General features: G+C 42.6%; 1 protein-coding gene across 2 annotated transcripts in view; it reads right to left on the bottom strand.

Annotated features, from left to right (window-relative positions):
* Positions 1–22,009, bottom strand: part of LOC139536108 (receptor-type tyrosine-protein phosphatase gamma-like) — a 259,097-nt gene that overhangs the window by 109,348 nt on the left and 127,740 nt on the right. For both annotated transcript variants that reach the window (XM_071336268.1, XM_071336269.1), the window contains exon 4: positions 12,866–13,014. In XM_071336268.1, coding sequence (XP_071192369.1) covers positions 12,866–13,014 — 149 coding nt within the window. The remainder of the gene's footprint in view (positions 1–12,865; positions 13,015–22,009) is intronic.

Below are 22,009 nucleotides of genomic sequence, written 5' to 3'. Positions count from 1 at the left end.
ATACTGTATGCATTCCTGTAGGCCAGGTGGGTGAGGGCAGTGTGCAGTGCAATGGCGATTGCATCGTCCGTGGATATGTCAGGGCGGTAGGCGAATTGGAGAGGGTTGAGTGTGTGGAGGAGGTGATGTGGTCTTTGACTAGCCTCTTGAAGCACTTCATGATGATGGAAGTGAATGCTACGGGTCAGTAGTCATTCAGTTCAGATAATTTCCCTTTCTTGGGCACAGGATGATGGTGGGGATAACAGCCGGAGCTAGAGAGAGAAAATGTCAGAAAACACAACAGCTAGCTGGTCTGCACATGAGGGCTCTGAAGGCGTGGCTAGAGATACCATCTGGGCTTGCAGACTTTAGTGTCCGAGGAAGGGTGCTTAAGTGTGGCAGACGGAATTCAATCTATCAATTCTCAAACATGAAAAATGTATGATGAAAATGACCATTTTCCATTGAATGACAAATATGCCATTTGACTGACTGTCAAACAGTAAATGGCTCAAAGCTTTTAGATCCAGTTTATTTGTGGGAAAGACTGAACATTCATCAGATGACAATCTTGAGTGCTTGATAGAGAGTATAAGGAGTCTTGGGATTTTGTAACAGTTCTTTGAAAAAGTCATGCTTTCCTACTCAATTCACTTCAGTGAATTGTGTGTGTGTGTGTGTGTGTGCTTTATCCAGAGTGTGAGGCTTCCGCAGGCAGTTTTCTCCTCTTTATTCCACTGCTATTGCACTTCCTCTCTTCCTTTCTGTGTGCCAGAGGTCAGGGGTAATTTCCCCATGGTGTCACTTACTGCATCTCAATCCATGCTGCCAGAACCCCAGCCAGCCCTATCTGGGCCGAGTGTTCCATGCTAAACAGGACCTCAATCCCTGCTGCCAGAACCCCGTACAGCCAGTCCTGGTTTAGGGTTAGATTTAGCCAGCCCTATCTGGGTTAGATTTAGCTGCCAGAACCCCAGCCAGCCCTATCTGGGCTGAGTGTTCCATGCTAAACAGGACAACTTCTGGAGGAAGACCGGTCACACACACACACACACACACACACTTCCATTTCCCATCCGTTTATCATTGCAATGAGACACTGAATGAGCTCAGTCTGTAAATACTCGCACTTCACAAAGTTATCCCCCTGATCTGCTACAGCATAAAGTCAAGACTTTGAGGTGAGTGAGTTTAAAGTTAAAACCTCATACACAACTATGTCCCCTAGGTGTTTGCATTGTGAAGCTACAAGATACAAAGTCAGAAGCTGTGTAGCACATACGCACTCATCCCCACCCACCCACCGACACACACCCACACCCACACACGAGGGCCCTTCAGAGCTTGTACATTCAAACATATGGTTTGTTTAGGCTTTATTTTATCTGGGTTCTTTGTTCCGTGTCCAATGGGGCACAACAGTGGAATGAATCGCCCACCCATTCCCTCCCTAAGCCATTATTTTTTATTAGTGACATTGTGTTGGGGAGGCTCCATCAGTCTATAGCTCAGAGGGAGGCCGGTGAGTGAGCGCACTTGATAAAATGGAGGACAAGTAAGCAGCAAGAAGTGCACAGGAAAAATTGCAGCCCCTTTTCTGAGAAAGGAAACAATAATAATCATACGTTGAAGATATCTATCTGAAGTTCTGTTCTCAAGTGAATCTAAGAAAGACTACTAGGCTATATATATGGCTGATATCCATTGAGTGCTGTGATATGAAAATAGAAGGCTAGTGATGTTTGGCAAATCATATAGTGGACTTATGAATGGAAAATCAAAGTTTGTTAGGGGTAAGCCAAACCATATACAAATATTGGGACACGACCATAGAGAAGAGTGACTGGTAACAATCCTAAAGGATGTCAGGTTTTATGAAGGTTTCTTTACCTTTTAACTCTTATTCCTCAAAATGTTTACACACGGACACACACACGCACGCACACACCATGTCTATTTCAAATGAAAAATACGACACACTATAGGCAGGCTTCCATTGACCCCGTCATGACCCCGTCATTGGGACGTGTTATGGAAACGGCAGATCTAGGACAAATGTTCTAAAGATCAACAACATTTTTATCCGTTCGACAGGGGTGGATTTTTCTATCTAACTTTCCTTATTAGAATACATGATGAAGGAAATTGTGTTTTTCAAATAAATTATGAATGCCGAGTAATTTTGAAGGTATGCGGGGCACATGATGTGATGGCCCCAGTTGCATTTTCAAACAAAACATTTTTCTTCATGAAATCCATAGCCTAATATGTAAACATAGGGTGATAGTGGGCAATTGACAGTGAGCTGTGAGCAAAATAAGCAGACTGGAAGTTGACAATGGCTTAATAGGTATAAATACATAGAATTTCTATGGTTGCAGTCCTCAAAGATGGAATTGAATCAAATCTAATGATTTACCGCCTATAGGGCGGGATGTTGCCATTTTATTCTAAATGCCTTCTGCTTGCAAAAAAAACACTTTTTTTTTTATATATAAATTATGTTTATTGGGAAATGATTGTCTTGACTGTCTACAATGCCTGAATTGCTTCGCCTTGTTTTCTGGTTGGCTGGATGATTATTATTTCAGATCTACAGAAGTGCAAATTTCACCATGGCACGGACCGTGGCGATACGTTGGCACATGATAATTATTAGAATATGGCAAATATGAGTAAATTCCTGCATTTCTATCCATGCTGGCTTTCATACGCTACCAGATAAATTAAACAGCTATGTGGGAGGACATACAGCCTGTCGCCAAATTATTAATGCATAATTTACCTAAATGTGGCCCGTTTCAGGAAACTAGGCGTATGTCGCGGTCACTACTTCACATGAGAGCCATTTGAATGTAGTCTTTTTTTTAATCAAAATATGTTTTTTTGGCAGAAACGCCTTCTGGAACAAGTGAACTTTCGTGTGCCTTAATAACAAACTTGTATGCCATCTGTAAATATGAATACAATTGTTAAATTATGAGCCTAGTTGGTTTAGCCACAGAAAAATTGAGCAACCTTCTCGCTAGCCATGATTGGCTGAGATAATGAGTGGGCTGGATATGCCGAGAGATGAGTTCGGATTGGTCTGCCATATAGCAAACTTCTGACTATTTGAGATGGTTAGTATGTGTAGGTAATCCTGTCTAACGCTGCTTTAAAAATATATATATTGCTTAGTAGAACTGCATCAGTGTTGCTCTCTACTTTCTGGAGGACCGAGTTTTGAAATCAGTGGAATTAGAGTATGATAGCTAAGGAGATATGGAGAAAAAACCTGTCTAAGGATTACTTCTTCAAACTAAGGGAAACCATGGCATCCGTGACAGGGAGAAGCGTCCAACCATGATGTATACGGGTAAGATAGTCTAGCTAGCTACATTTTCATATATTACACGGTTCTAATTTTGACTAAATATTTGTCATTTCATTGTAGCTAGCTAGCTACATATCATAACAAAAGACTCCACTATGCAAGTATCCATTTCAATAGAATATCAATGCGACAACCGATTTCAGAGCGGGTAACGGGTAAGATAGTCTAGCTAGCTAAATTTTCAGATATTAAAGGTTTTGAATTTTGACAGAAAGTCGTTTTCATTTAAAGTTAAAGTGTACTGTTAACTAGCGACCCTTAAAGAGATGGGTCGGGCGAAAGCTTAAGAGGGTGTGAACGATGCTGAATGGGTGTAGACAAAGACGAGCTCCCCAGTTGGTACCAAAACATTCAAAGGCCATTTTCTCAAAAAGTGAGGTTACAAGTTGATCAACTTTCAAAGCAGAATTACTGTCCCATTGTTTTTCAAATACAGTGTATGATATACCATTTTGTCTCTGCTTTTATCCAATGTAAAAAACACAATTTCAAATGTTGCTACATAAGACTGAATCAAGGCAGTCAGTCACAAATAGTTAATGGAAACACTTCAACCACCTCATTTTTATTCAACACCGTAGGTGTCATTTTTTCTATTTTTAGGTGTTACATCATTATGTCCAGCTGATTTTAATCGACACAAGATTGTTAAATGGAAACACACCGCAGTAGGCAATTGTTGCATCTATTTTCTATGCCACTTTAATAATGTCGTCAAAAAAAAAACACTGGACATACTGTCATACTGGAAACATATCGACTGTCCCCTGAGTTCAAGTAATTTTTTTCTTGTCACACGTGAGCCATAAACTAAATGGCTATATAAAGTGCCTTCAGAAAGTATTCATACCCCTTGACTTATTCCACATTTTGTTGTGTTACAGCCTCGTTACAGCCTGAATGAAAAATTTACAAAATATATATTTTTCCTCTCACCCATCTACCCACAGCACCCCATAATGACAAAGTGAAAACATGTTTTTAGAAATGTTAGCAAATGTATTGAAAATTAAATATCTCATTGACATAAGTATGTACACCCCTGAGTCAACACTTTCTATACTGAGCAAAAATATAAATGCAACAATTTCAAAGAGTTACAATTCATATAAGGAAATAAATTAGGCCCTAATCTATGGATGTCACATGACTGTGAATAAAAATATGCATCTGTTGATCACAGATAGCTTGAAAAAAGGTCATGGTGTGGATCAGAAAACCAGGCAGTATCTGGTGTGACCACCATTTGCCTCATGCAAAGCGATACATTTCCTTCGCATACAGTTGACCAGGCTGTTGATTGTAGCCTGTGGAATGTTGTCCCACTCATCTTCAATGGCTGTGTGAAGTTGCTGGATATTGGTGGGAACTGGAACACACTGTCGCACATGTCGATCCAGAGCACCCAAAACATGCTCAATGGGTGACATGCCTGGTGAGTATGCAGGCCATGGAAGAAGTGGGAAATGTTCAGTTTCCAGGAATTGTGTACAAATCCTTGCGACATGGGGCTGTGCATTATCATGCTGAAACATGAGCTGATGGTGGCAGATGAATAGCGCGACAGTGGGCCTAAGGATCTCGTCACGGTATATCTGTGCATTCAAATTGCCAGCAATAAAATATGATTGTGTTAGTTGTCTGTAGCTTATGCCTGCCCATACCCAAACCCCACCGACACCATGGGGCACTGTTCACAACATTGACATCAGCAAACCGCTCTCCCACACAACGTCATATACGTGGTCTGCGGTTGTGAGGCCAGTTGGACGTACTGCCAAATTCTCTAGAACAACATTGTAAGTGACTTATGGTAGTGAAATTAACATGACATTCTCTGGCAACAGCTCTGGTGGACATTCCTGCAGTCAGCATGCCAATTGCAACTTGAGACATCTGTGGCATTTTGTTGTGTGACAAAACTGCACATTTTAGAGTGGCCTTTTATTGTCCCTCAGCACAAGGTGCACCTGTGTAATGATCATGCTGTTTAATCAGCTTCTTGATATGCCACACCTGTCAGATGGATGGATAATCTTGGTAAATGAGAAATGCTCACTAACAGGGATGTAAACTAATTTGTCCATACAATTTGAGAGAAATACGTTTTTTGTGCATATGGAACTTTTTCTGGGATTTTTTTATTTCAGCTCATGAAACATGGGACCAACACTTTACATGTTGCGTTTATATTTTTGTTCAGCGTAGAAGCACCATTGGCAATGATTACAGATTATTTCTGGGTTAGTCTGTAAGAGCTTTCCACACCTGGATTGTGCAACATTTTCCCATTATTATTTTTAGAATTCTTAAAGCTCTGTCAAATTGGTTGTTGATCATTGCTAGACAACCATTTTCAGGTCTTGCCATGTAGATTTAAGTCAAAACTGTAACTCGGCCACTCAGGAACATTCACTGTTTTCTTGGTAAGCAACTCCAGTGTAGATTTGGCCTTGTGTTTAAGGTTATTGTCCTGTTGAAAGGTGAATTCTTCTCCCAAAGTCTGATGGATAGCAGACGGAACTAGGTTTTCATCTAGGATTTTGCCTGTGCTTAGCTCCAATCTGTTTATTTTTATCCTGAAAAACTCCCCAGTCCTTAACGATGAAAAGCATACCCATAACATGATGCAGCCACCGCTACGCTTGGTGTTCAGTGGTGTTCAGTAATGTGTTGAATTGGATTTGCCCCAAACATAACACTTTGTGTTCAGGCTTCCTTCCTTTTCACTCTGTCAATTAGGTTAGTATTGTGGAGTATCTACAATGTTGTTGATCCATCGTCAGTTTTCTCATATCACAGCCATTAAACTCTAACTGTTTTAAAGTCACCATTAGCCTCATGGTGAAATCCCTCAGTGGTTTCCTTACTCTCCGGCAACTGAGTTAGGAAGGACGCCTGTATCTCTGTAGTTACTGAGTGTATTGATACACCATCCAAAGTGTAATTAATAACATCCCCATGCTCAAAGGGATATTCAATGTCTGCATTTTTATTTTTCACCCATCTACCAATAGGCACCGTTCTTTGAGATGCATTAGAAAAACTCCCTGGTCTTTGTGATTGAATCTGTGTTTGAAATGCACTGCTTGACTGAGGGACCTTACAGATAAATGTATGTGTGGGGCAGAGATGAGGTAATCATTCAAAAATCATGTTAAACACTAGTGTTACACAGAGTGAGTCCTTGCAACTTATTATGTGACTTATTAAGGAAATGTTTACTCCTGAATGCATTTAGGCTTACCATAACAAAGGGGTCTAATACAAACAATGTATACGAAATGCTTCAGGCTTCAGTTATGGGGTTTTAGACCCCATCATAGCACTGAGACTGCACTTGTGAAGGTGGTAAATTACCTTTTAATGGCGTCAGACCGAGGTTCTGCATCTGTCCTCGTGCTACTAGACCGACAGACCAATTTGGGTTTCCAATCTTTCCAAAAGAATGTGGTGATCGATGGTATCAAAGGCAGCACTAAGGTTTGTCCTCTGACAAATCAACTGTACATTTCGGTGTTCCTCAAGGTTCCGTTTTAGGACCACTATTGTTTTCACTATATATTTTACCTCTTGGGGATGTCATTCGAAAACATAATGTTAACTTTCACTGCTATGCGGATGACACACAGCTGTACATTTCAATGAAACATGGTGAAGCCCCAAAATTGCCCTCGCTAGAAGCCGCTAGAAGCCTGTGTTTCAGACATAAGGAAGTGGATGGCTGCAAACGTTCTACTTTTAAACTCGGACAAAACAGAGATGCTTGTTCTAGGTCCCAAGAAACAAAGAGATATTCTGTTGAATCTGACAATTAATCTTGATGGTTGTAAAGTCATCTCAAATAAAACTGTGAAGGACCTCGGCGTTACTCTTGACCCTGATCTCTCTTTTGACGAACATATCAAGACTGTTTCAAGGACAGCTTTTTTCCATCTAGGTAACATTGCAAAAATCAGAAATTTTCTGTCCAAAAATGATGCAGAAAAATGTATCCATGCTTTTGTTACTTCTAGGTTAGACTACTGCATTGCTCTAATTTCCGGCTACCTGGCTAAACTTCAGTTAGTGCTAAATATGGCTGCTAGAATCCTGACTAGAACCAAAAAATTTGATCATATTACTCCAGTGCTAGCCTCCCTACACTGGCTTCCTGTTAAGGCAAGGGCTGATTTCAAGGTTTTACCTACCAGGTTTTACTGGTAGGCTTGCCAGGTAGGCTTGCTCCTACCTATCTTGCAGGACCAACTCTTTCCGAGTTGGTCCTGCCGTACATACCTACACATACGCTACGGTCACAAGACGCAGGCCTCCTAATTGTCCCTAGAATTTCTAAGCAAACAGCTGGAGGCAGGGCTTTCTCCTATAGATCTACCCATGTGAGAGACGCAGACTCGGTCTCAACCTTTAAGTCTTTATTGAAAACTCATCTCTTCAGTAGGTCCTATGATTGAGTGTAGTCTGGCCCAGGAGTGTGAAGGAGAACGGAAAGGCTCTGGAGCAACGAACCGCCCTTGCTGTCTCTGCCTGGCCGGTTCCCCTCTCTCCACTGGGATTCTCTGCCTCTAACCCTATTACAGGGGCTGAGTCACTGGCTTACTGGTGCTCTTTCATGCCGTCCCTAGGAGGGGTGCGTCACTTGAGTGGGTTGAGTCACTGACGTGATCCTCCTGTCTGGGTTGGCGCCCCCCCTTGGGTTGTGCCGTGGCGGAGATCTTTGTGGGCTATACTCTGCCTTTGTCAGGATGGTAAGTTGGTGGTTGAAGGTATCCCTCTTGTGGTGTGGGGGCTGTGCTTTGGAAAAGTGGGTGGGGTTATATCCTTCCTGTTTGGCCCTGTCCGGGGGTTTCATCGGATGGGGCCACAGTGTCTCCTGACCCCTCCAGTCTCAGCCTCCAGTATTTATGCTGCAGTAGTTTGTGTCGGGGGGCTAGGGTCAGTTTGTTATATCTGGAGTACTTCTCCTGTCTTATCCGGTGTCCTGTGTGAATTTAAGTATGCTCTCTCTAATTCTTTCTTTCTTTCTCTCTCTCAGAGGACCTGAGCCCTAGGACCATGGCTCAGGACGACCTGGCATGATGACTCCTTGCTGTCCCCAGTCCACCTGGCCGTGCTGCTGCTCCAGTTTCAACTGTTTTGCCTGCGGCTATGGAACCCTGACCTGTTCACCGGACGTGCTACCTGTCCCAGACCTGCTGTTTTCAACTCTCTAGAGACCGCAGGAGCGGTAGATATACTCTTAATGATCGGCTATGAAAAGCCAACTGACATTTACTACTGAGGTGCTGACTTGCTGCACCCTCGGCAACTACTGTGATTATTATTATTTGACCATGCTGGTCATTTATGAACATTTGAACATCTTGGCCATGTTCTGTTATAATCTCCACCCGGCACAGCCAGAAGAGGACTGGCCACCCCTCATAGCCTGGTTCCTCTCTAGGTTTCTTCCTAGGTTTTGGCTTTTCTAGGGAGTTTTTCCTAGCCACCGTGCTTCTACACCTGCATTGCTTGCTGTTTGGGGTTTTAGGCTGGGTTTCTGTACAGCACTTTGAGATATCAGCTGATGTACGAAGGGCTATATAAATACATTTGATTTGATTTGATTAATACTTATTGACTCAAGACATTTAAGCTTTTCAATTTTATTAATTTGTAAACATTTCAAAAAACATAATTCCACTTTGATATTATGGGGTATTTTATGTAGGCCAGTGACCCAAAAAATCAGAATGTGGGAAAAGTCAAGGAGTGTAAATACTTTTAGATGGCACTGTATGTGACCAGATTTATTTCTTTTTTTACTTTTTATAAAAGTACAGCCTCAGAGCGTCAAATTTGTATATCACTGTAGTTAGAGGAAACATGGGAAAGTTATGCTGCAGTTGATAAACGTGTTATCCCACTTAGGAGACAAGTAGAAGAAAATTGCATTTTTCTTCTTTGTTTACGCCCATTCAGCATCATTCACATCCTCTTAAGCATTAGCCTCACCCAGTATAAATACAGTAAAGTACACACACTAAAGTAGAGGTCGACCGATTATGATTTTTCAACGCCGATACCGATACAGATTATTGGAGGACCAAAAAAAGCCGATACCGATTAATCGGCCGATTTAAAACAATTTTTTTGTAATAATGACAACAATACTGAATGAACACTTATTTTAACTTAATATAATACATCAATAAAATCAATTTAGCCTCAAATAAATAATGAAACATGTTCAATTTGGTTTAAATAATGCAAAAACACAGAGTCATATACCTTTGACTATTGATGTTCTTATAGGCACTTTAGTATTGCCAGTGTAGCTTCCATCCCTCTCCTAGATCCTACCTGAGCTCGAACCAGGAACACAACGACAACAGCCACCCTCGAAGCAGCGTTACCCATGCAGAGCAAGGGGAATAACTACTCCAAGTCTCAGAGCGAGTGACGTTTGAAACGCTATTAGCGCGCACCCCGCTAACTAGCTAGCCATTTCACATCGGTTACTCCAGCCTAATCTCGGGAGTTGATAGGCTTGAAGCACAGCGAAGAGCTTCTGGCAAAACGCAGGAAAGTGCTGTTTGAATGAATGCTTTCGAGCATGCTGATGCCTACCACTGCTCAGTCAGACTGCTCTATCAAATCATAGACTTAGTTATAACATAATAACACACAGAAATACGAGCCTTAGGTCATTAATATGGTCGATTCCGGAAACCATCATCACGAAAACAAGATGTTTATTCTTTCAGTGAAATACGGAACCGTTCCGTATTTCATCTAATGGGTGGCATCCATAAGTCTAAATATTCCTGTTACATTGCACAACCTTCAATGTTATGTCATAATTACGTAAAATTCTGGCAAATTAGGCAACCCAAACTGTTGCATGTGCAATGAATGCAAGAGAAGTGACACAATTTCACCTTGTTAATATTGCCTGCTAACCTGGATTTCTTTTAGCTAAATATGCAGGTTTAAAAATATATACTTCTGTGTATTGATTTTAAGAAAGGCATTGATGTTTATGGTTAGGTACACATTGGAGCAACGATACGCACCGCATCGATTATATGCAACGCAGGACACGCTAGATAAACTAGTAATATCATCAACCATGTGTAGTTAACTAGTGATTATGATTGATTGATTGCTTGTTTTTTTATAAGATAAGTTTAATGCTAGCTAGCAACTTACCTTGGCTTCTACTGCATTTGCGTAACAGGCAGGCTCCTTGTGGAGTGCAATGTAATCAGGTGGTTAGAGCGTTGGACTAGTTAACTGTAAGGTTGCAAGATTGAATCCCCCGAGCTGACAAGGTAAAAATCTGTCATTCTGCCCCTGAACAAGGCAGTTAACCCACCGAGAAATTAACAGGCACCGCATCGATTATATGCAACGCAGGTGACGCTAGATAAACTAGTAATGTCAGCCATGTTTATGTAGTTAACTAGTGATTATGTTTGATTGTTTTTTATAAGATAAGTTTAATCCTAGCTAGAAACTTACCTTGGCTTCTTGCTGCCCTCGCGTAGCAGGTAGTCAGCCTGCGATGCAGGCTCCTTGTGGAGTGCAATGTAAGGCAGGTGGTTAGAGCGTTGGACTAGTAACCGGAAGGTTGCAAAAACGAATCCCCAAGCTGACAAGGTAAAAATCTGTCGTTCTGCCCCTGAACGAGGCAGTTAACCCACCGTTCCTAGGTCGTCATTGAAAATAAGAATGTGTTCTTAACTGACTTGACTAGTTAAATAAAGATTAAATAAAGGTGTAAAAAAATAATAATCGGCCAAATCGGTGTCCAAAAATACAGATTTCCGATTGTTATGAAAACTTGAAATCGGCCCTAATTAATCGGCCATTCCGATTAAATCGGCCGACCTTTACACTAAAGGGTAACAAAAATATGTTTTGAGCAAAAGAGTGTTTTTAGACACAACTGCGCAAAATAGTGTTTTTTGACACAACTGCAAACTGCAAGGAGTAGGGTTTGATGGGAAGTCGTGATGTCATCGGCCTTCCCCCTTGCTTGAAAACAACCATACTGTGAAATAGGAACTAGCGTCAAACACCTAGGATCCTGTAACCAGTTAAATATTTGAACAGAAATGAATAGCATAAATCCCTTTACCTTTTCTTCTCCTGCTTCCTTTCCTTCCTCCCCCTTAACTACCCACTAACCAGACAAACCTTTCATCAAAGTTAATTACACATCTGTAATTACCACCACAACAGGTAACGGCAGCACTATCAAATGCAGCCATATGTACAACAGCTAATACATTTAGAGTTTAGTCATTTAGCACACACTCTTATCCAGAGCGACTTATAGTACTTACAGGCTTTAGTGAGTGTGCATTTTCATACCTTTTTTCATACTGGCCCCTTGTGGGAATCAAACCCACAGCCCTGGTATTGCAAGTGCCATGCTCTATCAACTGAGCCATACTGAGAACTGCTTTCAATTAGAATGGCTGCATATCATCCATCCAGTGCCCTTTAACGGTTCATTGGTCACAGAAAGATGTGAGGAGACAAAATGGTGATCGTAATTATACAAGCATTCAGAATCAGAAACCTGTAGGGAAGAAAAGCGCTATAAGAAAAGGGCTAACGCTACAAAGACAGACAAGGAAGGAAGGTTTTATGTGAGAAGCTTAATGAATACGGGCCCTGACTGCCAGAGGGAAGGCTTTATAAGAACAGTGCTAGGCTAGAAAGAAACCTAGCTGGAAAGAATTCCCAGGTCTATGAGACATGGGAGAGAAAAGCAGCACATGGAGAGCTCTCCCTTCTATTTCACTTGTATGCAAATGATTCAAAAACAGGTAGCTGATTCAACATTGTAGACATAATGGTAGCGCAGAGTTAAGTGCTTTAGGTGCTGGAAAGTTCACTGTGTTGACATGCTGGAAGTGTCTCTCCACTTCTGACTCCTGACTCAGTGTGAATGATTAATCTGCCATCAGGGTGAGAATTTATCTGCATCGCAAAGGACAGCCACAATAGGCAATCAATGTGTCTCTCTCTTGCTTTCTCCGTATCGGCCAGTCTTTCTGTCACTCTCTATTTGCACTCTCTATCTCTCAAATAAGACAATTACGGTCATCCACTCAGCATGAGGCCTACATGGTTATACTCACCCCGTTGAGTTGCAGTAACCTCCTGTACTCTAGGTTCACAGCCTGCACTGACACATCCTTCTTTTTTGGGATCAGTGTATCAGTCTCAACCATAAACACCCTCAGTCTCGCCCCCTATACTCTGTGTCCATATGATCTAACACCTACAGCCCCCTATCATCTGTGTCCATATGATCTAACACCTACAGCCCCCTATCCTCTGTGTCCATATGATCTAACACCTACAGCCCCCTATCCTCTGTGTCCATATGATCTAACACCTACAGCCCCCTATCCTCTGTGTCCATATGATCTAACCCCTACAGCCCCCAGCCTCTGTGTCCATATGATCTAACCCCTACACCCCCTGTCCTCTGTGGCCAACTAATCTTACCTCCACAGGGAACTTCCTGTCGTTGATGCTGTGTTCTGACCCTGCTGATCCGTTACTCTGACCCCAATGGAACTCAATCTTCTCCGCCTTGAAGCGTCCAGGCAGTCCTGCCCCCCGTACAAAGTAGTCATCCTTCAGCAGCACGGCCACTGGGGAGAGATGGGAAAGTGAATACAAATGAGCATAGGGAATATTAGTTGAGAAACAGGCGTGACTCTCACTCACAATTAAAAGCTGATGTTTTATTTTTCGTCAATCAAAAGCATAACAATTCTGCCATCAATAGCTTTCATCAGATAGATAGATAGATAGATAGATAGATAGATAGATAGATAGATAGAGAGGAAGATAATACAATGAAGATAAGGGTAGAAGATAAGAGTAGAGGGAAAGCACATAAGAGATAGTCAGTAAGGGGAGGGATAACTTCATTAGTTATCTGGAAAGTGTCTTACGTCAATCTGTGACTTACCTTTTCTGTGCCTCTGTCCATTCTGGTTTTGTTGAGAACCGTTATGACTGAGACCAATGGAAAATGGACTTGATATATATTCGACTTGACTTAACTTGTGTGCATACCAGAACATCCTGTTTAATTTACTCCTAAATGAAAGTATTTGTCTACTGAAGCCTTTTGGAAGCTAGGGGACTCTGGGAGTGGGACACATAACAGCCTTCTTCTTTGCTGTCATCATTGGCCTAAAAAGTCCCTGATGACATGCTAATTCACAGATCTCTCAGTTAATACTTGGAGCGCCGAAACTCCATAACCGCTAGAATGGCCATGACGGTCATGCTGTTGATATTTCAATTGTGTAAATATTCGATAATAAACAATAAATTGCTAAATGAATGCCTTTATTATGTTAAAATAGGTCATAAGAAACCCCAGGACACCAAATGTAAATTGTAATCAGTCAGAAAATGTATTGATTGATCCAAAAGGGCATAGACTGCAAATACTAAGGTGGCTGAAGAAATTCGGCATGCCTCCCAGAGTCCTCTCCAAATACTACCACTGCACCATCGAGCGCATACTGACTGGTTGCATCACGGCCTGGTACGGAGCAACTCCGTCCACGACCTCAAGGCCCTTCAGAGGGTGTTGAAGACAGCCCAGTACATCACTAGGATCGTGTTCCCACCCATCCAGGAGATCTACTCGAAACAGTACCTGAGGAAGGCACGCAGCATAATCAAGGACCACACACACTACAGCCACGAGCTGTTCTCTCCCTTACTGTCGAGCAGACGGTATCGAGGCATGATACCAACAGGCTCAGAGACACTTTCTATTTACAAGCTATCAGACTGCTGAATGCTTGAACTGCACTGTCCATCTGCTCTGGTTCTCTGCACCTTAGCACACATGTACTCACTTATGCACACACCCACACACCTCACAACTGCTGCTACAAAACCCTTATTATACTGATCAGTTTATACATTGCCCCCATCCCCAAAACACATGTAAATATTGTACAATAAATTGAGCCTTCCTGTATTATACTTATGCAACAAAAAAAATATTATATTCTACTGAGCCATTTACTTTATGTTCCTATTCTTGTCTTTTATTATTGTTGCATTGTCGAGATGGAATCTGCAAATAAGCATTTCGTTAGACGATGTACACAATGTTTATCCCGTACATACAGTACAACTAATACAACTTCAACTTGAACTACTAAAATAAGACAAGTGTATTTTCTGACTGTAAGACAACAGTTTCCTGCCAAGCTGGCCCGTCCAAATGACACCTAAACTACATTGGAACTATTTTCACACATAAAATAATAATAATATATGTGGACTAAAGTAGTCTGATGGGTGACAATATTATCAATTGTCAAATAGTGACAGATGACCAGCACAGTGTGTAATGACAAAGAAGGGAAAGGAGATCAAATAGTACTTGTTCCATATCATCCTACAGAGGTCCATGCAGGCCAGACATTTGATTGCTATACCCTATCAGAAAGAGCAGATTCTAACATTTCTAATGACAACTCCACAAATGGCAGGGATGGTCTCTGTTTCAAAATATAACTTTTTCCTAGAATAACTGTGGCTCCCTGCATGTTCCTCATGTGAGTAGGTTACTGGTAACAATCAGCAATAGACATTTGGGATACATATGCTTTCTATTTTTCCATTATATTCTTACTGTAAAATATATGTGGACTGTGGTAGGTGCAGGGCCTGGTTTATCTGCTAAATTAACACCTTAATTTCATTGGCATGACACAGCCATATCCTTGGCTACTAAACACAGATAAATACAACTCAAAACATGATATTCTGTTCTTTTGAAATACATTGTCTTGTATCATCTTTTTTATGGTCTTCCTAAACAAAATATGAATGGATTTCTTAGTGATTCAGTATATTAACACTAGAAAGACAGACAGCATCATAATGACTGACTAACAACACATTTAAAATGTTTAATTACTCTACATTTATAAAGTCATATCCCCCTCATTCTTGACTTTTCCTAAATAAGTCTATATAACACACTGCTGTTGTTAGAATCTTAAAATCACAAACAGAACTGGAGTTGTAACCAGTTTAAGGATGGCATGTCATTTTATGAATGTTTTTCCCTGCTGACCCTTCTCCCAACAGATTGGCCTACTCCGCTCCTTCTCTCAATAGTTGAAGGTGTCGTGCCCAGTTGATAATCACCCTGATAACTGCCTCGAAACTGAACATTCTGAAATTTCCCACATATAACAACGGATTAAATCAATTAAATATAGTATGATGGAGGAGAATGGGTGAGTTGAGCAAGAGGAAGCGAACAATGCATAATTATGTAACCACCAATTGTGAATGAAGAGCAGGGCGGGCTATTCTATTGTATTCATCTATTGTAATTATAATCTCAAAACGGTGTCCACTGAATCCGTTTAAGAATCTGACTTTAATGTAATAAAATGTAGAAAAAGTCAAGGGGTCTGAATACGTTCCGAATGCACTGTATATGAGGGCCAAGGCAGCAGCAAAGATTCCACGTCAGCCGTTGCGTGAGCCAAATTGTGCACAGCCCACAGGGAGGAGAAACTGCCCTCAGAACAGAACCCATGACACCAGTTTCAGCTGCAAGCAAATTGTTGTGGGAAGTGATTAATTCCACAGCTAGAGGACTCCTGATATCTCCAGGAGTGCTAGCTAAGTGCTGCCTGTTTATCTCCAGGAGTGCTAGCTAAGTGCTGCCTGTTTTCCCAGTAGCCTACTTGGTGTGTGAACTGCTGACTGCTCATAATTTGCAGATAGTTGTTGACACAACCAGGATCAAGGGGCAGGGCAATTTGTGACTTGTTTTGCTAATCAGTGGCTGTATTTGGGGGGGGGGAGTGGTTTCACCTCTCCTAAGCAATCAGCAATTAGTACAGGGATGTGTGCTCTCCACCTCTGCTAGACAATTAGCAATGATTTTTAGTTCTTCAGTCTCCCCTGGTTTCTCAGTGGCAGCTGTAAGTGGTGGTCGTGTTAGTGGCAGATTTGTCGCAAAACAAAGATCGTGGCCAAAACAAAGACCGCCGCCAAAACAAAGACCGTTCTGCGGAGTTGTTCTGCCGAGTTGTTCGAGGAAGGAAAGAGAGGAAGGCTCACACTACTCTCTCACTTGAGTATCTTACCTAGTTATTTTTGCTGCTTTGTCAACTATGTGTGTGTTTTCTATACCAGTTCACACCTTTCCCTATAGGCTTTACAGACACTCCCCACCCCTTGGCTGCAACCCTTCTAATTTAGTGTACCCTGCACGCACAACTCATGTGGAATTCTGGGTCTCTGGCAGCGTTTGGAACTGCCGATCTGCAGTCAAGAACGCTGAGTTCATCCCAGCCTATGCTAACCATCAGTCCCTTGACTTTTTGCCCCGGACGGAGACATGGATCACCCCAGAGAACACTGCTACTCCAGTTGCTCTTTCTTCATCTGACTATGTTGTCTCTCATAGTCCGAAAGCATCTGTTCGTCGCAGTAGTGGCACAGGTCTACTCATTTCTCCTAAGTGGAGATGTTCTCTTTTCTCCCAACTGTCCATCTCCTCATTTGAATTCCATGCTGTCACTGTCACTTGTCCACCCAAGGTTAACATTACTGTCACCTATCACCTACCAAGTGCTCTTGGAGAGTTCCTCAATGAGCTTGACACCTTGATGAGTTCATTTCCTGACGATGGCTCACCGCCCTTCGTACTTGGCGACTTCAACCTCCTGACGTTTGCCTTTGATTCACTTCTTTCCAACTCTCTTTCCCCTCCTTGCCTTTTTGACCTCACCCTTTCCCAATCCCCTCCAACTCACAAGGCAGGCAATACGCTTGACCTCATCTTTACTAGAGGCTGCTCGCCTACTAATCTCACTGCAACCCCCCTCCAAGTATCTGACAACTACTTTGTTTCCTTTTATGTCTCCTTTTCCTCCAACCCCAGCCTCTCAGCTCCTAGCCAGATGGTCATGCGCCATCGCAATCTTCGCTCTCTCTCCCACTACTTTCTCCTCTTCTATCCTATCATCTCTCCCTTCCGCTAAATCCTTCTCCCATCTGTCTCATGATTCTGCCTCTTCGACCCTACTCTCTGCCCTTTCCGCATCCTATGACTTGCACTGTCCCCTTTCCTCCCGCCCGGCTAGGCCCTCCTCTCCTTCTCCGTGGCTGAATGACTCATTGCGAGCTTACAGAACAGGGTTGCGGGCACCTGAGTGAAATGAAGGAAAACAAAACTTATTGAGGACCTATCATCCTTTCACTCCCTCCTCTCTATTTTCTCTTCTTCTGTATCTGCTGCTAAAGCCACTTTCTACCACTCTAAATGTCAAGCTTGTGCCTCTAACCGCAGGAAACTGTTTTCCACCTTCTCCTCCTTCCTTAATGATCAACCCCTCCCCCTTCCTCCTCTGCGGACGACTTTGTCAACCACATTAAAGGTTGACAACATCCGCTACTCATTCACTCAGCCTATTGAGTCCACTAGTCTCAGTCACACATAACTACCCTACGCCTTGACCTCTTTCACCACCTCAAGCTCAACCTCGAGAAGACGGAACTGCTCTTCCTCCTGGGGAAGGCCTGCCCGCTCAAAGACCTCTCCATCACCATGACAACTCCACAGTGTCACCCTCCTAGAGTGCAAAGAACCTTGGTGTGACCCTGGACAATACCTTGTCGTTCTCTGAAAACAGCAAAGTAGTGACCCACTCCTGCAGGTTTATGCTCTACAACATCCGTAGAGTACGACCCTACCTCACACAGGAAGCGGCACAGGTCCTATTCCAGTAGTCCCGTCTGGACAACTGCAACAACTGTTGGCTTTGCTCCCTGCTTGTTCCATCAAACCCCTGCAACTTATCAAGAATGCACCCGCCTGGTTTTCAACCTTCCCAAGTTCTCTAATGTTACCTCACTCCTCCATAACTTCAGGGTATGGTCAAACCCTACCCCCAACCCGAGCACTCCGTTTTGCTACCTCTGGTCTCTTGGCCCTCCCACCCCTATGGGAGGGCAGCTCCCGCTCAGCCCAGTCCAAGCTCGTCTCTGTCCTGGCACCCCAATGGTGGAACCAGCTTCCCTCTGAAGCTAGGACAGCAGAGTTCCTGCCCATCTTCTGAAAACATCTGAAACCCTACCTCTTCAAACAGTATCTTAAATAATCCTCCTCCTCACTTTGACCCCCCCCCCCCCCCCCCTTATAGCTCTGACTCTACTCACAGCTATGTTAGAGGAAAAATTTACTTTATAGGCCTGTGATACGTAGTTGTCCTACCAAGATGAATGCACTAACTAAGTCACTCTGTATAAGAGTGTCTGCTAAATGACTAAAATGTAAAGTGATGCAATCAAGTGAAAGTGACAAAGAGTTATGGCAACAGGGGATAACAACTAAATGAGATCAAACTGTTGCTTGAAAACTTACACCATAAAAGCACGAGCAAGGCAACAAATAATGTGTCCAATAACTGACAATAGATTATTATTGACCGTTGTTACAGTGGGGCAAAAAAGTATTTAGTCAGCCACCAATTGTGCAAGTTCTCCCACTTAAAAAGATGAGAGGCCTGTTATTTTCATCACAGGTACACTTCTACTATGACAGACAAAATGAGAAAAAAATATCCAGAAAATCACATTGTAGGATTTTTAATGAATTTATTTGCAAATTATGGTGGAAAATAAGTATTTGGTCACCTACAAACAAGCAAGATTTCTGGCTCTCACAGACCTGTAACTTCTTCAAGAGGCTCCTCTGTCCTCCACTCGTTACCTGTATTAATGGCACCTGTTTGAACTTGTTATCAGTATAAAAGACACCTGTCCACAACCTCAAAGTCACACTCCAAACTCCACTATGGCCAAGACCAAAGAGCTGTCAAAGGGGAGATTGCTTGCGGGAGATTACAGGAATGAGGTGGCTATCCTTGGAACTTTCTCAACTCTTGTCGCTGGACGCTGCTCAGGCCTGATGGATGTGTCCCCGCCTAGTCATCTTTCCCTATCCAAATGGTCTGTGCTACCTGGAACTTGCCTGCCAAGGAAGTCTTCTCCATCTGCTTCTGCTCCTCCATCTTGTAGTGGAGTAGACGGAGAACAGCAAGAGGATTGTTCCAATCAGCGCTGGTACCATGTCACATGTCATGGAAACCGAAGGCAGTGGCATGCCGCAAAGCGGACTGGAGTGTCTGTGAGAGGTTTGGAGCAGATTGACATAAGGAATAGCTTCCATGCACTGGTGCCTGATCTACCTGCGCCTTCATCGCTGGGATTGCCTGACGGCTCAGCTGACTCCAACTACACTGACTCCAACTACACTGACTCCAGCAGCGGGTTCGTCGTCCAGTTCGGCTCCTTTTCCTCTCCCAGCGATAATCTGGACCTATCGCCGGGAGCAGCGGGCGAATGCTATCCTGCTTCTTGTGGGCCCGTGAAAAAGTTTCAGCAAATTGTGTGAGGGGTAGGAATGAGCGGATTTCTCCATCCCCTTCTCTGGCCATTGTATTGGGCAGTTCAATGGTGAGAAAAGTCCCTTGAGCAAAACGTTGTGCTATCCAGGATCACGAGTACAGGACATCAATAAGCTGCTCCCAAACATTTTAAACCTGCATCAGGAATATTTAGTCTATCATGGATTTTAAAGAACTGATTTGGTCTCTGTTTGACACCAAACACCCCATAATATCTGGCCCTGTGCCCTCCTCCCTAAATCGTGGCATTGAACGTTTCAGCAGACTTTTAGCCCTCCATAACTGGCTACGAAACTATTGCAGCTCTGTGTGTGTAACATTTATTGACAATTTTGACACCTTCTGGAAACTAAGCTTGTTTTATAAGGATGATGGGATCCACCCAAATAATTTGGGCTCCTGGATCCTTTCACAGCATTATAAGGCTGCGTTGAGAAAATGATTTATCAATGACCCAAGCCCAGCTCAGTTAATCCCTACCAATGTGTACAGCTCACCGTGCAATAACATAAATAACATGAGCAACTCTATTTCTGCTAAGCTTCCCAGTAAAGCAATGAAAACAATCAAGCATCCCAGAACAGTGCTAAAAATAGCCCACATTAACAGCTTAAGAAAAAGGTTCATGAAATCAATAATTTGCTAGTAACAGATGACATTCATATTATGAAACTCACTTAGATAATACCTTTGATGATACAGTGGTAGCAATACATGGTTATAACATCTACAGAAAATATAGAAATGCCAACGGTGGAGGTGTTGTTGTTTATATTCAGAACCACATTCCTGTTAAGCTTAGAGAGGATCTAATGTTAAATACTGTTGACGTAATATGGCTACAGGTTCATCTGCCTCACCTAAATCCCATTCTTGTGGGAAGCTGCTATAGACCACCAAGTGCTAACTGTCAGTATCTGGATAACATGCGTGAAATGCTTGATAATGTATGTGATATCAACAGAGAGGTATATTTTATGTGTGATTTAAATATTGACTGGCTTTCATCAAGCTGCCCACTCAAGAAAAAGCTTCAAACTAAACTAGTGCTTGCAATCTGCTTCAGGTTATCAGTCAACCTACCAGGGTAGTTACAAACAGCACAGGAATGAAATAATCAACATGTATTAATTACATCTTTACTAATGCTGCAGAAATTAGCTTTAAAGCAGTATCCAAATCCATTGGATGTAGTGATCACAATAGTGTAGCTATATCTAGGAAAAGCACATTTCAAAAGGCTGGGTCTAATATAGTGTATAAGAGGTAATACAATAACTGTTGTAGTGATTCCTATGTTGTTGATGTAAATAATATTTGTTGGTCTGTGGTGTGTAATGAGGAGCAACTATATGCTGCACTTGACACATTTATGAAATTGCTTATTCTAATTAAATGACTGCAAAAACAGTTACATTCCCGTGGATTGATGAGGAATTGAATAAATGTATGGTTCAGAGGGATGAGGCAAAAGGAATGGCTAATTATTCTGGCTGCACAACCGATTGGCAAACGTATTTGCCAAATTGAGAAATCATGTGACTAAACTGAAAAATATGAATAAACTATACTGTAATGACCTGACTAGATCATAAATGAACAATTGTCCAGACAGAGGCTTGAGTTTGCGAATTGACGGTTTATTAAACCAACTTTACACAGGCTACTGTTTGGGCCGTAGCACACGCCAAATAGATGACAGATAACCCACAAGCCAATCGTGACCTTCTCTTGTGAAGCCCAGACGTAAGAGAGAGAGAACAAAGGCTGAACCTGGTCTTAACTTCCAATGCTCCACCCCCCTGCCCAACCCCCCTCCACGCCACTCCGCCAACCACCAGGATGCCCGGCATCAGAACATTCCAGGCATTCCCGTGATTGGCAGATAGCAGGTTGATTGACATGTCGGACCCCGCGAACACCGGGTACTGGTCAGTACAACACAACCACCTCCTAGCCTAACACATAACACACAGCTGTCTGTGCGGGTCGCTACACAGCCCCCCCACCACAAAGTCCCTCGTCCCCGAGGGAACAAACAAAGTCTCTGAAGCGACCCGGAGGTCTCCTTTGCCTGCGTGGCCGTGATGGTCGCAGAGTGCCCCTCTGGGAACCAGGGGATGAAGGCAGGGATATGGGGGACAAGGAAGCGGGAACGGGTAATACAGTCCGT

The sequence above is a fragment of the Salvelinus alpinus genome, chromosome 12 (assembly GCF_045679555.1).
Source record: "Salvelinus alpinus chromosome 12, SLU_Salpinus.1, whole genome shotgun sequence".
Lineage (NCBI taxonomy): Eukaryota > Metazoa > Chordata > Actinopteri > Salmoniformes > Salmonidae > Salvelinus > Salvelinus alpinus.
The sequence above is the reverse complement of the archived record's forward strand: the minus strand, read 5'-3'. Positions and strand labels throughout refer to the sequence as shown.